This window comes from Syngnathus scovelli, chromosome 7 (assembly GCF_024217435.2).
Source record: "Syngnathus scovelli strain Florida chromosome 7, RoL_Ssco_1.2, whole genome shotgun sequence".
Classification (NCBI taxonomy): Eukaryota; Metazoa; Chordata; class Actinopteri; order Syngnathiformes; family Syngnathidae; genus Syngnathus; species Syngnathus scovelli.
Genome location: NC_090853.1, coordinates 9,140,364 through 9,156,907, shown reverse-complemented (window position 1 = coordinate 9,156,907; position 16,544 = coordinate 9,140,364). Strand labels below are relative to the sequence as shown.

The following is a 16,544-nucleotide window of genomic DNA, read 5'->3' as shown; positions in this document are numbered from 1 at the left end:
ATGTATGTTTTCTATTTTGTCTTTGATTTATGCAGAGTATAAATTGGGGCCTAATTTGGGTCTCAGTGTTGACAGTAATGCAAATTGAGCACAACTGTAGTGGACAATCAAAGAAATTACATTCAGCGACTCACACCAAACTCACAGCAACTGAAAAACTCCAACTCTGCGTGAGTGCGATATTTCAGTCATGCCGGTCGGGCGTGTTGCTCGCTGCATGGCAGGGGCATAACATGTTACAAAGGTACAACTAGAGTTAAATACCAATAAGAGCAATGTCAGGCACCAAAAATAAAATGTCTCTCAGCAATTATATATAGCCGTTCCAATCTAATGCATTAGTGCAAAAAAAAAGAGAAAAAATAAGACTATTCTGAATCTGTATATCAGGAGAGGTAATAGTGAAAGCTATTATATTCTAATATGTGGCTATAAGAATACTAAAAGAATAAATATTATTGTATTATTCCTTGATTGTGTAAGATGGTACAAAAGTTGAATGAAAATGACACATAACAATCAGTATCATTTTAAATCTGTTGTGTTGTCAGTACATTGTTGTCTTGCAGAAGGCCATCAGTGTATTAAGTGAAAATGAGAATGCAGCAGTTTTGGAGATGAAAAAATGAAGACTTTATAATGTATTATCATTTATTTCAAGTAGCATTGCAATATAACTAGTAATATTATACAATGTAACAAATGACATTTTAAAGGCAGTTATGAGAAATATGTAATCATATACAGTAAGGTCTGGTGTTGATGTAACTATTATGTTCAGTCTGCATAATTTTATTTTACATTGTTGAAGCTGTCTGCGCATTAAGATTAAGAGAACGTTTAAAAAAAGTATGTTCAAAAGAATAGAAGAGAAAAGGCAAGTATTCCATGCACAATCCTTGGGTGTGTAAAGATGATAAGAAAAATCTATTCTGTCTCTTGTGTCTCCTTGCGATAAGCGATGGTCTCAAAACAAACTAAAATATGCTGCAGTTGTTTTAATTTGAGTACCTGATGTGTTGGCCATTCATTTTTTTTATTCTGTTGAATGAACATCACATGTAGGTTTGCAAATACAGATATGGTTCTCCACTGCAGACGCACAGAATCAAACGGCATCTTTTTTAATTTCGCACAACATTATTGTTGCTTATTTTGATATGCATTCTTAAGGGATGTGACAGAGGCAGCTCTAGAATTGCATCGTTTCTACAGCAGAGTAAATCTAAATTTATTATAAATGATGATAAATAATTTATTTGGGTTGGAAACAAACACTTTTATGGTGACTCAATAACTTGCAAAAAAAATTACATTTTAAAGAGATTCTATTTTGGTTTTAATTATAGGCATGGCCTGAAAATTTGCATTTAGAAAGAGATTAATGACGTTCAAGGCAATAACAGTAATTTACTCACCATTTTTATAGTGTTTGGGATACTACACAGTAGAAAATCTTTGCCTTTGTGATATTTGTGTGGGTAATTGATACTTACTATATACTGGAAACCAGAATTTGACAAAAAAATGTCAAACATACCAAATTTAAAGATCACATAATTTGAATTTGAAAAACGGCATGTGCATCAAAGCGTTTACTGTGGCATTTGTTTTGCTTTGGCTTTTTTTTTTTTTTTTTTTTTGCAACAAAGTGACCTCCTCTCCTAATCGGTTGGTGTGGATTTTAAAATGAACAGAAAAACCTCATTTTGGTTGCAGCTTTAGGAAATGCTGACATCATTTTGAAGTACATACGGCACACAGACTCCTTTCAACCTTGTTTGCACAGTTGTCAAGCCGCAGACAACAGTTATATTTTCTCTGGTGTCAGCAAAAGTCACCGCAATCGGATTTGTGTCTGACTTTGTTTTTATCGTCCACTCTTCTTCTCTGTCGTCTCTGTCCTTTCAGGGCTGTTACGCCGCCACATAAATGGGCCTGTTGGAGGTGATGGAGCGCTTTGGAAGGAGACTGAGCACTTTGGCTGATTTCCAGGGAAAGGTAACGACAGGCCGTGTCAATACTTGACACTCTGCTCACCACAGGCCCCCCTCTGAACTAATACCGAAAGGATGTGGCTCACGTATAGTCGGGTAATTCAGATGACGTCGAGATGGATGGCTGGTATGTGTTCATTATCTAGCCAATCTTCTTCGCGCGTGTTCGAAGCAAAATAATGACTGTTCTTAAGGAGAATTGTGTGTCATTATGTATCTGTTTCCTACAAAGCAGCCTGACTGAGCAATGCTCTCTATACTGTCATTGGTTTCCCATAAAGCACAAGAGTAACAATGAGCATTCAGTGACAGTATAGGGTCAATAAGGACACTTTGGAGCTGCTGATTATGAGCTGCCTAATCAATGCACTGATCACCCATACTCCCAAGAAGAGTGGCCACAGAACTTTTAGGGCTTTTAACCCTTTATTACGTACTCATTGAAAAACTACATAAGTTCTAAAGTCAAGCACCCTTGAACTGTTTCAGAAAAAATCCCCCCAAAACAGTGGTGTCTAAATGGCCATCATGAGTGATGTCACAGTACAGATGTCAACAGACCTCAGCTCAGCCAGCATAATAAAATGTGCTTTTGAGACCTACGACGGACCCAATTTAGGAGATTTTTTTAGATACGAGTCATTTTTTGGATGTTGTTTTTTCTGGCTCAACTGATTTTACACCAAGGAGCATCTTGTCAGACAGTGAACAGTTCTGAAAAGAGGCTTCAAGCTGTTTATTGCCACTCACAGTCCATTGTCAAATTAAAGATGATAACGAAGAAGAGACAAAGACAATTGCACTTTGTGTCCATCCATCCATCCATCCATCCATTTTCTGAACCGCTTAGTCCCCACGGGGGTCGCGGGCGTGCTGGAGCCTATCCCAGCCGTCATCGGGCAGTAGGCGGGGGACACCCTGAACTGGTTGCCAGCCAATCGCAGGGCACACAGAGACAGACAACCAATTGCACTCACACTCACACCTAGGGACAATTTGGAGTCTTCAATCGGCCTACCAAGCATGTTTTTGGAATGTGGGAGGAAACCGGAGTGCCCGGAGAAAACCCACGCGGGCCCGGGGAGAACATGCAAACTCCACACAGGGAGGGCCGGAGGTGGAATCGAACCCGCACCCTCCTAACTGTGAGGCGGACGTGCTACCCAGTGCGCCACCGAGCCGTGCACTTTGTGTCATGTTATCCAATTGATCTGCTTTCAGTAAATATGTTTAGCATAACGCTCACAAACGATGCAAAGATATTTCTTTGCATCATTTGTGTTGTGTTGTGTTGTGTCATGCTGGCTGGTAGAATCTTTAAAGCAATAGATAGTTGTAAACAAAAAGTTGATTAAAACCTATTGACTGATAATATGACAATACTCATGGACATATTCTTTATCCTCCGCAAAGAATGACTCCAAGGAGTTTTGATTGGCTCCAAGTTAATCTGCATTATGTCTGTGTTATACTGACTCCAGGTGGCCAAGGTGCACACACCAGAAGGAGCAAAAAGCAAAAGCAAAAAAATGCAGCACACTATTTTCTTATGTCATTACTGTTATGCTATTTTTCTTACAAAACTGTTAAAATCTCGAAACAACTCAGTATGACCTCATTGTCCCACAGTCAAGCAAGCATCAATAGATTAACTTCTTGCTTTTCTTTTCATGGCTTGTTAACAGTCACAAGAAAGGCTGTTCAAAAGAAAAGTGAGAGGAAAAAAGTGTGTGAAGCAAGCAGACATAAGAAATGAGCACTAACCTCCTCAAACAGCTCCAGACTGTAAGTGTTGTCGTCATCAGCAAAGTAGACTATTCCAGCTTGAGTGCTATTTACGTTGAAGGTCTCCCTCAGCCAGCGGAGTGCCAGATTCCTCTGCATGGTCCCCCGGGGGATTCTAGGGTCCCTTGTGTCCCCGCGCAGCTTATAGTTCCTGGGCGTCTCGACATTTAGGTGGGTGTAGTTGAGGCCCGTTTCTCGGAGGAGGCGCGTGACGAGAGGCGTCCTCCTTTGGGAATCCTCCACCAGGATCCAGTGCAGATTGGGAATGTGGAGGAAGGTGTTGGCCAGCCGCGTCAGCTCGGCCTTTTGTACAGGTCGACTGTACGTGGGCGTGATGATGTGGATGGTGGGCAGCACATCAGACCACGGCGGCGGCCGTGTGTACACATACTCAGTCCTCACCACCTCCACGATGTCCTTATCTGAGGCGCAGTATTCCTTGGAGTCTCCCGCTTGGCCACCCGCCTCCCTCTTGCCTTCAACACCGTCATCTGCAGGTTTAAGAAGACACGTCAGGCATTAGTACAATCAAGGGCCGCCCTTGCGTAAGCTTGCCTCAGGTGACTTAAACCCAAAGTGGGTAAAGTGTACCTGAGAGTCGGTGGCGAACCGCAAGCCTCTCTGGAATGATAAAGATCTCTTTTACTAGGTGGTGGCATGCTGCAAAAAGTGAAAGCAAGCACCGTGAGAGGACAACACAGCTGACGGATGGAGAGACCGCATTAGAAGAGGATGGAATGGCAGAAAGAAGCCTTTTAATCCTCAAACATTGACTTTGGAGTTTCCCCTATCAGGAAGGAAAAGATGGTGGATTCGCTCCTCTCATGTTGAAGTGTCAACATGTCCACTCTTATCAACTGACTCGCCTGCTGTGCTGCTGTCACAAATGTTTGTGCTCACATGATTTTTGTGAACGCTATGCATCGTCTAAGGGGCAATGAAAACATTTTAATGTGTAACGAGTTTCATTTTTATAGCCCCTATGCCCATCAAGCAGATGCGTGCCTCCACCTGTTTGCTTCAAGAGGAACTCTTTTAGGATTGCAAGATTGAAACCGTAAAAACAATCCTAAAGAAATTAAGTTGAAGCAAAGTATCTCAAGTGTTTAGATTACACAAGTCAAGTGGAAACGGAGTGGAAAAGCATGTTTGATAAGTCCCGGAAGGGGTATGAATAAAAAGTGATCAAATATGAATTCCTACTAAGTCTCTAAGCCAAAGAAAACCATATTAGAGCTTCTGACCAAAAATTTTTATCGAAGTTTATTTAATCCTTCCAACAACAGACCACTAAACAAAAGCCGCACCTGTTAAACGCTGTACTTTGAAATTCTTCTTTAATAAGCATCCTAAAATTGTTTCTTTTTCAAAACATTACACCGAGCCTAAAAAAACATTGATAAATTATTTCTAGGAACCGCAGTGGCAATGGCGTTAAAGAAGGCATTTTTCTAGCTACAATGCAAGTTGCGGTCAGACTGTGGGTAGCCATGTGCTTGGTTCCACCTCAAGGGACCAGACCAACTTCTTGAGCTGCAACTCTTGCCGGAACCGTCACGGTCTGTGATCCTGACAGGCGTTCCCATTTGGCAAGAGTGAGGGACCCACGAGCAGGATCGAGCTACTTTGACCTCTGTGTGCTTATTTCACAGAGTTGCGGCACCCCTTCGCTTGAAATCACATTTCACAGCAGCACAAGGATCTTGTCTTCGGTTGATCCTATTAATATTTCAACAGCCTGTCTTGTAGCAGGACACTGTGCACTGTTTTTAAGATTTCTATTAAAACAGCTTTTCTTCGTCTTTTTGTCATTTCTCATGCAAATGCAAAGCCAATTAGAGGTTTTCTCGCTTATCATTTTCATATTGTGGGAAATCCTATTTGCAGGCAGGTTGCTTTTAGCGCTCGAGACACCAACTTAACCGCATTGGTTAATTTGCGATGATCAGAAGTGGAATATTATCCGACATTAATGTGTGACCAGGATGTGTTGCTGTGTATGATTCTTCCACACATTCCTGCGCTTCTATTCATTTCACAGAGTCAATTACAAAATTGGCAATATTTCTGTTTTCTTCTGTTTACATCCCATAAAAGAACGGCGAACCAATTGTTTACAAGCTTTTTAAGAAACGTAGTGCTCCTTTATATGGTATAGAAATGAATTCAAAACTGACTAACTATTATGTTCTTATAAGAAATTGATTTTACACAAAAATATCCCTACGATAGTAAGGTTGTATGTGACAAACTGCATCTTTGAAAATAATATTCCCATCTTTGATTAAATATTAAAAGTGTTACTTCTTGAATTTTTCCAACCGTGCCAAATGTTAGAGAATCAAGAATCAGAGTGCCTTCAGTAATCAACCAAAAGCTTAAATCGTATCACACATTCACGGTATGATGTTTTTTTTACGTTTTATATTTTGCCAGATGGTGATCACGTCCTGTCATCAAGACATGAATGTTAACATTGGAGCATCTAAAAACTAACATTCTAATCCCAACACTGTGGTCATGAAGGAGATTATACAATTATAGAACAGTATTTTATTGAAACAGAATTGGTGAAGATATTTATGCTGTCATTTTGCCGTGACTAAAAACAATCTTCGTCAAGAGTTCATCCTCGGAGCTATTCGCACTTGAGACATAAAAGAGGATTTTTTTTTTTTTCGTGCAGCCATAGATTAACACAATCTGCTGATGGCCAGATGTTCACAACAGCCTGCCAGCGAGAATGGTGCCAAAACCTCCAGCTCCTTTTTATAAGCGCTCACAAAAGCAAGCCTGTGAGCAGTCGGGGTTAAATAACAGTGAGGATATTTGGATTTGTTTCACACTTGACAGTTTCCACGCTGCTGCATGTGAAGTGATATTTTATGTCACTATATTTGCATTGGTTTTTGTGTATTTACTCCTATTGTATGTATTTTGAGATCATCCATCAAGGACAAAGAAATGTATTGATTTGCTGTCTATCTAATTTGGCTTTGTTTACCCAGGAGCTTACTTGACATTTCACACTGTGGGTTTGTGGTCTCAGGGGAGAAAGATTGGGAGGCTCATGAGTGTGATGTGCTAATGAACTGCATGTTGTTTGGGCTTCATTAAGCTAATTGCTGGACGCATTTATGACATTAAGTACAGCTTAAATGAACTCTGTAATTGAGGAATGGTGAATGTCAGTTGATAAAATTGGGAAATGGTTCAACCTCAATAGATAAAACACATGATGGATTTATGTTTGATTGATTAGGATAGTAAGTAATAGATGTAAAGTGATTGGCAAATTTATAGGCCACCACCAACTATTTGTTTCAGAGATCATCAATCAGCAAGAACTTAACAGCAGTATGGATTTCCAGTGAGCCGTCAAACTATTTTTTACCATTTTGAAGAGGAAGGAGGAATTTCAAACCAAATTCATCTTTTCATGCGCACATTTGAGGTGGCTGACAAAGACATTTGTGGGATTCTATACATTTTTGAGTCCCAAGAAACTTTGCAATAATACAAAACTTTTTCTTGACAGTTTACCTTTTGAGGTTTCGGTATTTCTAGTTTGTATGTTTCAATAAAAATAATCTGAAACACTGTTTTGTTCTATTTTCTTCTCAATTCTTGCAATATCATGTTCTTGTGTTTTTTTTTTTTTTGTGTGCATAGATAATAGTGTGTAGATTTTAGTGAAGCATGAGAGCCTCATCATGCACTCCATGACAAATCTACGGCTGGATAAGTGTTGTTGAGCCGCAATGAAGCAGATGGTCACGGCAAGAGAGAGCCTCTAAATGAGCAGGCTCCATATCTAAGCTTGAAGCGCAGTGTGAGGTTCGAGGACCCACTTCGGCTTCAATATGGCCTGTAGAGTGTGGCTGCAATGCATACCCTTGTGGATGGCGAGGAGCGGAGCAATCGCGCTTTGGTGCCAAACTGTGATGAGCAGAGTCCAGGGTAGCACGATCAACACGATGGCAAGAATATCTCTTCTCTTCGGCATCTCCAGGATTGGTTATTTGGCTCTGCATTACCTGTGGAGAAACAAAACACCCACATTATCAGCCTTTGTCTGAGTTTGAGATCCTCTAAGCTTAAACTAACATGGACACGTGGAAAATAAACTTCACACTTTAAACATGTTGTTGAATTTTAATTGCTAGAAAATGAGTTGTGCATTTACTGTGCCTTAATTTGCATTTAACGACTCAGGAGCAGCATAATAAGCACTTGAGCTCACCCACATTCATATGGGATGAAATTTGAAGACAACAGAACAACAGGGGGGAAAGAAGTGATTAATAGACTTGTGTTGTTTGGCAGCAGCTAGTACACATGGGGAATGAGATTGTGGAGCAGCAGAAAATGATAAAAAACAGTGTCTCTTAATGTCTGACTGCCAACAAAAAGAAGGTCAGCACTGCAGGAGGATGCCCTGGAGCAGTAGCCGCTGCCAATCGGTATCATTGAGGAAGGGTCAAGCCCCCTTTGCTAAAGATATTCTCCATACATAATCATGGGAAGAAAGTCACCAGAAGGTGCTTTGGCCCACAGCCAAAGTTCTAACCAGACAGTCAGAACTTTACACAGTACAATCTATATAGGCCTCAGCAGCAGATGTTGGCGTGTTTGTGGGCTCTTCGTCTTTTTTGTCCCAATCTAATTTTGGCAAGCTTTAAATTGAACACAAGTTTAACCCTATATAGCACGATGAAATTATAATAAAATTGACATTTAAATTCTAGAAATACATTGGGTGCCTAACAACAATTTTGGGGGCTTTGTCGAGTTGATCATGCACCTAAACGAATAAAGTCCCATTTGGTTTCTCTTTCCTCCTTTTATTACAAAGTACAATTTAGTGGGGGCTCTCTCGTCCCTCTCCATCTGTCTGGGAAGCATTATTCAATAGATGGCTCAGCTGGCGCCATGTTGAGGTGAAGCTCCTCATGGGTGTAGTGTTGTAATCAAAAGTCTGATCACTCCAATACGTATTCTCCGCTCAGTAAATTACGCCAGCCTAAATGCTGCAATAGTAGAAACGGCCCAGAACACAACACCAAAACAGGTGGAGAAGGACTCAACATTGGACCGAAAGCACATTGACTTTCTTAAACAGCTTTCTTTAAACCAACACCGCCATCTACAGGAGTAAAAAAAAATACAATAACTGGTTCATGAACCAAATTTGAAGCTTCATTTCCCTTCACTGGTTTTAAAGAGACTGCCAGTAGGTGCATGCAAGTGTTGATATTCTTTATTACAAATGTCACAACCAAAAATGCTGAAAACAGTCCAAAACATGTAAGCACTTGCGATGGGTGAGTACCAATACCAGGTATCGGTGTCGGGCCAGCTACGGCCCAATTTCAAGGTATGGAATACTCATGAAGACTCCCCATACCAGTCCCTCACACCCTCTTGTGGTCATTTTACTATCAGAAATTAAATGGCATGTATGGCTGACAGAGAAGTAAACTGAATACCGGAATTTTCGGACTATAAATCGCTCCAGAGTATAAGTCGCACCAGCCATAAAATGCCCCAAAAAGTGAAAAAAAACAACATATATATAAGTCGCTCCGGAGTATAAGTCGCATTTTGGGGGGCAATTTATGCAATTCTTGCCCCACCTCAAAGACTCATCACCCATCAAACTCAGCCCACACTGGCATGTGCAGCTGATATAAGCTAACCAAAGAACCTTGAACGTTGCCTTTTCTGAATGGAGACTTTCCGCTCTTGAAGGGCCCAGGGCTGTATTGTACTTTCCTGAAAACAGAGCTTTTTGAACAAGAATTGTGATTGAACTCAACCAACCTGTGTAAGTCTAATTTCTGCTTCAGTGTCTTAGCATTTTCCTAAATCTGAAGAAATCAAACGAGCACGCAGTGAGTAAATTGGATAACAGGTGATTAGCAATGGCTTTTGCTGTGAGGCGCAGATAAATTGTGGACAAAATTCAACAAACCATCTGTGTCACTCCAATTCATTAAATCCATCGATCGTTCGATACGATAGCAACAACAGGGTAAACGATAGGTATGCTAACATGACAAACACAAACGAAGAGCTGAGAATGGGCCAGACGTAACATATAGAGTTATTAAAGAGAACTATTACATAAATAACACGTTCAGAAAACCATCGGTGTCACTCCAATTCATTAAATCCATCTGTTAGAGTTGTGCTCACTCCAACTTATTTTGCAAGGACCAAACAGGAGACAAGTAAGTCATTTTAAGCACCTGCAGGTGGAGAGTCCATTCGTCGCTGTGTGGACAGCGATGATCGAATGAAGTCTGACTCAGACCTCTTTGCAAGAGCATTTTTATTGAGAGAAACAGAGTGGGGTTTGAGAGTGGGGGTGAGAGTGGACAGGATGGGGTTGAAGCCCCTGGCCTGCTGATCAAAGCATAGCAGGGGGTCTTTTGCGATGTGTAAACAAAACAACTTTGATTGCTTCCTCTGCAGCTAGTCAATCAGTTCAAAAGATCATAGCACTTTGTTCTACTACTTTTGTTAAGACAGGACAAGCTAGTAATTATTAATTAATTATTACAGGTTACATTCCAACATAAGCATAGGATCAAACTAATCTATCAACCCTAACACCATCGATTGTTCTTTGTCAACAATGGGTGCGCGCGGCTGACGGCACTTGCAATTCAAAATATTCCACAGGCCCTTATAACGATATATAAATTATATTTCAAATAACTATTATATAAGCAATATTATCAAACCATCTGTGCACTTTAAATCATTAAATCCATCGATCAAATTCCTCGTCCGCGCCGCACCGTGCCACTGACGTCACTTGAAATTCAAATTACAGTAATGCTTTGGATCACGGTTCCCCAAACTTTCTTTCTGCTGCTCGATTACTGTTTTCGGCTGCATATTTTACAACTTGAAGTTTGTTACCTGCAAAATATGAGTTTCTTTTTGGTGCCATTTTTCTTAAGCCCTTGCCATTTAGAGCGCCCTCATCCAGTTTCGTCTGAAAATATATATTTTTTTCAGATGTTTTGTTTTTTGGGTTGTTTCATCAAAGTCAAAGTCTGCTTTATTGTCGATTTCTTCATATGCCAAGACACACAAAGAGATCGAAATTACGTTTCCACTATCCCACAGTGACAAGACATAGTAAACAACACAAAAAAAAAACAAGAAGGCACAAACAATGAATAAATAAGAGTGATTAATAAATAATAAATAAACAAATAACATAATAAATATAAGAGGAGCAAAAATGGAGCAAGTGTGCATACAGCAGACTTGGACATGGCGCTTTAAAGTGTTAATTGCTTTATTTGATATTTTCTCTTTTTTAAGTTTTGAATATGTTCAAGATAAAGATATAAAAGCATGTGAAGTGATCAACTATACTAAAAATAACATGTGAAGTGGTCAACTATACTTGTAAGTAAGTGATGTGTTAATGATCAAGCAAAATTTGTGAAAAAACCCCATATATAAGTCGCTCCTGAGTATAAGTCGCCCCCCCACCCAAACTATGAAAAAAAAGAACGCGACTTATAGTCCGAAAATTACGGTATATGTCAAACCTCTCAAACACTCATGAAGATGTAAAATCTGCACACAAATATATTCAGGTTTGCAATGTTTATACTAATGTTTAGAGTGCATTATTTATGTGTTGCTATCAAATGTGTATGTTTATTTGAAAACTCAATTTTTATATAGCTGGTGTGTATATTTCACTTTTGAATTCCATTCATGTCCATCCTTTCATACGCCCATTGAGATGCAATTTTATTCATGTATGTATATGGTTTATATTAATACTACATTAGTGTTTTGGTACCAAAGTGTAAACATTTAGTAAGTGTATCCATTTATTTTCTACCTTAATTTGACTGGTACGGGTTCACCAATACGGAATTTTATCTATATGCTTTCTGCATTTAGTAAGTGTATCCATTTATTTTCTACCTTAATTTGACTGGTACGGGTTCACCAATACCTCCCTCAATTTTCTTGCCTAGTTTATCTTTTTGCCTCTTTTACATTTCATTGCTAACTCTTGCACTGTGTGTATTTCTGCATCTTCTGTATATCTTGATCTCTTGTGTTTTTCTTGTGTATTTTGTATTTTACTGCTACTGGACACAGAATTTCCCTGAAGGAGTAATCCCAAGGGATTAATAAAGTTGAGTCTAAGTCTAAGTCTAATATGGTATTTTATCTATATGCTTTCTGCTTTCATTAACTGAGAAATATATGTTGTTGTTATTCAGTAAATTAATTACGTCTATTTTTCCTGTTGAATGCGGTACAAGCAACATTGGCTTTTTACTTATGTGTATAATATAAAGTGCTTTGCTTTCTTGTTGCTTATTGAGTTTTTGTACTGACCACTTTTTTTGCTACTCACCCACAGTCACAACTGGATCATGGCATCACAGGTGATGCACAGCTGGGAAGCCCACAGAGCTTGCTGGGTGAGCTACGTAGCGGCAACATCATGCATCTTCGTCCTCATTTAGTTCCACCTGCAGTCACTTAGGCAACTCCTTGACCATGTCTGCATGACGAAAACATTTCTTCAGTCATCATGTCATAATATTCATTCCTCATCAGCCGCATTTTGACTTACACGGTTCCCCCCAAACCTCCAAACTATGAGACAGGAGTGTTAACCAGCACGATTTATCTTTGAGACCTCCAGACTACAGAAATATGACATCTCTAAAAATTACCTTTAAAAAATGGTAAATAAAAGGTAACAGTTTTGTTTTTGAACTCATAGATGGCTAATTCAGAACGACTATGGAAGAGTGAGTTAACTGAGGCTTGCATCCTTATTGTGGCGCTTGTCAAATAACGGGAGCATCATGCAGTTACAAAAACAATAAACACAAGCAAATGACAGGAGAATAAAGTAGTGATAAAAAGGTGACTTAAGATGCAATTGCCGCAAGAAACTGTCACATTTAGCCCAAAATAAAAATTGTAAGGAAACGCAAACAGCCTGGGAACATCATATACGCATCACTTGACAAGTCAAAGCATCGTAGAAGCTACCAGCTAATAGGAAAGCTGTTGTGCATTTGTTCAGCTCACGCCTTACTTTGCTCCAAACCAAAAATCATTTTAGCTCTGCAGTCAGAAAGTCCAACTCAATAAAGTAAACAGTGCAAAAGCGACGTCGCTTGCCTAAGGTGGCCTCTTCGTACCTTTTGGCATTTCAACAGAGACAGTCTCCAATATACAATAAAGCTTGACGGCCTTTGATTTCACAACTGCCGTTAAAGCCTGCCGCGATGGTAGAAATGAGACTTCTATTATTCAAATGAGTGGCACAATTATAAGAGTGACATAAAAACGTCAGGTAAGAATGCCATGGATACAAAATACATACTTTAAGTCAAAGTCAAAGTCTCCTTTATTGTCAATCCCTCCGCATGTCAAGACACACAAAGAGATCGAAATTACGTTTCTCACTATCCCAGGGTGACAAGACAGAGTTCACAGCGCACATACAAGTAAACAACACAGGAAAAATAAAACAAGAAGATGAACAATAAGAGTGATAGCACGCTAGCCGCTCCCGATGCACAGCAGAGTCCGGAAAGATGACAGTCAACCAGGCCACTGTGAACACGAGCACACAGCAGGCACGCACTGTCCGGTTCGTGGATCCTATCAGGCGAACACAACCCATCTTTTCGTCCCGCGAACGAACGTACGCCAGGAGAATGGAAGGCACGGCTGGGCGACCTGGGCTGGCCGCAAGCCTGGCCCGACGTCTCCGCGCTGGCCCCTCCTCCGCTGCCCCGCAGACCCGCTGCAGACCCGCTGCCGACGCATCCCAACAATGCTCCAGGGCGGAGCAGTCCGAGCTCACGACGCAGTCCAACCGGGGGAGGAAGAGCAGGCCAGTCCGGCGTCGCTCCATGACGAAGCAGTCCGAGCGCCCTTAATCTCTCCGCACCAAAGTCCAGAACGCCATAAAATCCACTTCCGCCGATGTTGAGCAGAACATGCCCGCCGCACTAGTAGCACGACGTATCACACGAGACGGACATACACAAAACTGCCGGACAAACACTCAGTAAACGCTCACAAAATACCGAACGGGACAGAGAGTGGCCGCTGCGCTGTTTTCAACTATGAGGGCAACTTGAACTAGGGAATAGGGAACCATTTCGAAAAACAATCCACCACACTAAAAGGGTTGCCAGAGTTGTCCTGTGAAGACGGAAGACCAGGTCCGGTAATAAAGTTCAGTGCTATGTGAGACCAAAGGCGGGATGCGTTGTGCAGCGAATGCAGAAGACCAGAGGGTGATTGATGAGAAAAAGTATTACTGGTGTAGACCGAGCAACCAGAGATGAATTTTCGGATGTTCTTGTTAAAACCAGCCCAGCAGAATCTTCGTTTGATGAGGAATTGAGGAAATGAAGATGGTAGTTAGGCCGTATTCATATTTGCAACTTGAGTTCACCGAAAGGTTGCCCTTGTGCTAATTTTGAGTTGTATGCCCCATCACTCCAATTAACACCTGGAGGCTCTTGAAAATGCGATACTCATAAAAGTAGCAACGCAGTAAAATCAAATCTGTATGACTATTGAGCAAACTTACCAGATACTCTACTCTTAAAATCGAGATGCATAACATACTGTATGGTATTATGTAAAATTATTAAGAATAAATAATGATAAATGTAACAAAACTCAAGCCTTTTCCTGCACCACTTGGCCCAATTACTGCAAATGCTACTTTTCAAGCTTGATTTAGACTGCCAAAGAAATCTTGAATAAGCTATTAGCTGTGAGGATTGGCTGTGATTGATGGCCCGACCGAGTCCATGCCAGGATCAGCCTGCCTCAGCAATGATAAAAGATTTAGGAACACCAAGCCCAAGGCAGCTTGTTTTCTGCCGATAACCGCATGGGAGAGTGGAGACCGCCCTGAACTTATTCTGACTAATTTATTGAGCTGCTCGCTCAGTCAGGCCACATTTTGAATGTGGGACTTGGTGGGAGCTCGACGTAGCTTCTCATTGCCATCTTGGCTGCGGCTCCAGCAGGACTGCGCAGTCACTGCTACTGAAACCGGCACCCGCCGTGTCGGCTTGACACAGCTCAGCTTGGATCACAACGTAGTCTGGTGTAAATGCCATCTTGAGGGAAGCCACACAGAAGATGTTGGCATCGTTTCAGATTTTGCTCTGTAAGGTGCCATTGGTAGCGTTCAATTTGGTTTGCAAGGGTCTATTTTTGGATCTGGGGGAGCCCGATCAAAATTGTGTGTAGAGGGAGTCTCATAAATAATGTGAATCATACCATCAAGCCCGTGCATAATTCAGCAATGAATTACAGGATGTTTTCAGTTTACAATGCTTTATGAATAGTGCGCAATGAAATAGTTTGTGCATATAATTACATCATCACACGTAATGCTCAGTTACTGCTGTAATGACTGTTTTATATTTGAATCCTAGAATTGCTTTTATAGAATTATTTACTGTAATTATGACATGTTAATTTATACCTAATGTTTTATCGTTGCAAATATATATGCCATTTATTTGTTGCAGTGTCACCAAACAAAGATGGCACAAATGAACGTACTAGTAAATTCCCAAATAATGTCAATCTTGTCTCAATTTTTCACAAATGCTTTACTGTATTTAGTTACTAAAAGCTTCGAGACATTCTAAGCTTGACTTTGTAAGCGAACGTATTACAAGTGTTATTTTAAATGTACAGGACTGTTTATATTTGGCTTGGCCAGAACCAGCGGAAATTTGCTTCATAGCTGGAGGTTTTTGTTGTAAAATCTCAAATGATATGACATTTTCAGCTGTTGTTTATATTTCAGATTGCTATGAAAACTAGTGGCCATTGATCACCCAACCACTCATGGAAATTTGTTGAAGAACCCTTTACACACTGCATGACAGTTCACACATGATATCACACAGCACACAAATATCCTGCTGGGAATCACTTTTTTTTTTTTTTACAATGGACGACATGCCATTCCATGACACTATTTGCGTAGTTGTTCTTTCAAAACGATGTTTCCTATTTAACAAATGGAAAATAAAATTCAATAAAATTAGAATGAATTAAATGATTTACTCATTCCACATCAGTGGTGTCCCGATTTGTGTCATAAAAAGGTGCTGAGTGGTAGAATATTTTGACATTCCTTGATTAAAACAGGACTGCAAGAATTTTCAAGCATTTAGAGCTTATCGTGAAAAAATGTGGTTTGCTTTTTTTTGCACTACTAAGTTAATGACTGCAACTACTAATCAAAGACTACATTTAATAAACAACCCCTTTGCGTCGATACTCGTTCATGGTCTCTCTCCTTAGTGTCTTGGTATAAATTCGAAAATGTCATCCTTGGTATGCATACTAAACAACATCAATCATTAAAGCAGTCACTTTGGTTGAAAATGCAGTGAATCGATACATTAACACCTTTAGCGAGTCTCTGGGAGTGATTCATGAGTGCGGACTCGAACGCTCCCAGAGCAGGACAGCATTTATCTCATTAAACCATAGGCTTGGAGTCTACTGGGGATTGATCACAAGCGCTTGTGACATGTTTCTCTGTGCACAGGCTTTTGCACAAGGTCAGAGGTGGGCAGAGGGGGGCTTCCAGATTCATTAGCTAATTAAAGGCCGCCTTCTGAGTGCAAGTTTTGAGGTATTCATCTTTTCTTCATGACATCTTCTTCTCTCACCACCGAGTTTAATGCTGTAATGAGAGGG

General features: G+C 40.4%; 1 protein-coding gene across 9 annotated transcripts in view; it reads right to left on the bottom strand.

Moving 5' to 3' along the window:
- Positions 1 to 16,544, bottom strand: part of LOC125971847 (galactosylgalactosylxylosylprotein 3-beta-glucuronosyltransferase 1) — a 59,902-nt gene that overhangs the window by 7,727 nt on the left and 35,631 nt on the right. For 5 of the 9 annotated variants that reach the window (XM_049724899.2, XM_049724900.2, XM_049724897.2 and 2 more), the window contains 4 exons: positions 12,187 to 12,336; positions 7,677 to 7,819; positions 4,374 to 4,442; positions 3,762 to 4,273 (listed from right to left, as the gene is read on the bottom strand). In XM_049724899.2, the coding sequence (XP_049580856.1) occupies positions 3,762 to 4,273; positions 4,374 to 4,442; positions 7,677 to 7,788 (693 nt within the window). In that variant the 5' untranslated portion in view covers positions 7,789 to 7,819; positions 12,187 to 12,336. Of the gene's footprint in view, positions 1 to 3,761; positions 4,274 to 4,373; positions 4,443 to 7,676; positions 7,820 to 12,186; positions 12,337 to 12,882; positions 12,901 to 12,988; positions 13,160 to 16,544 lie in introns of those variants that run through there. The other 4 variants (XM_049724902.2, XM_049724904.2, XM_049724905.2 and 1 more) reach the window with 4 other exon arrangements.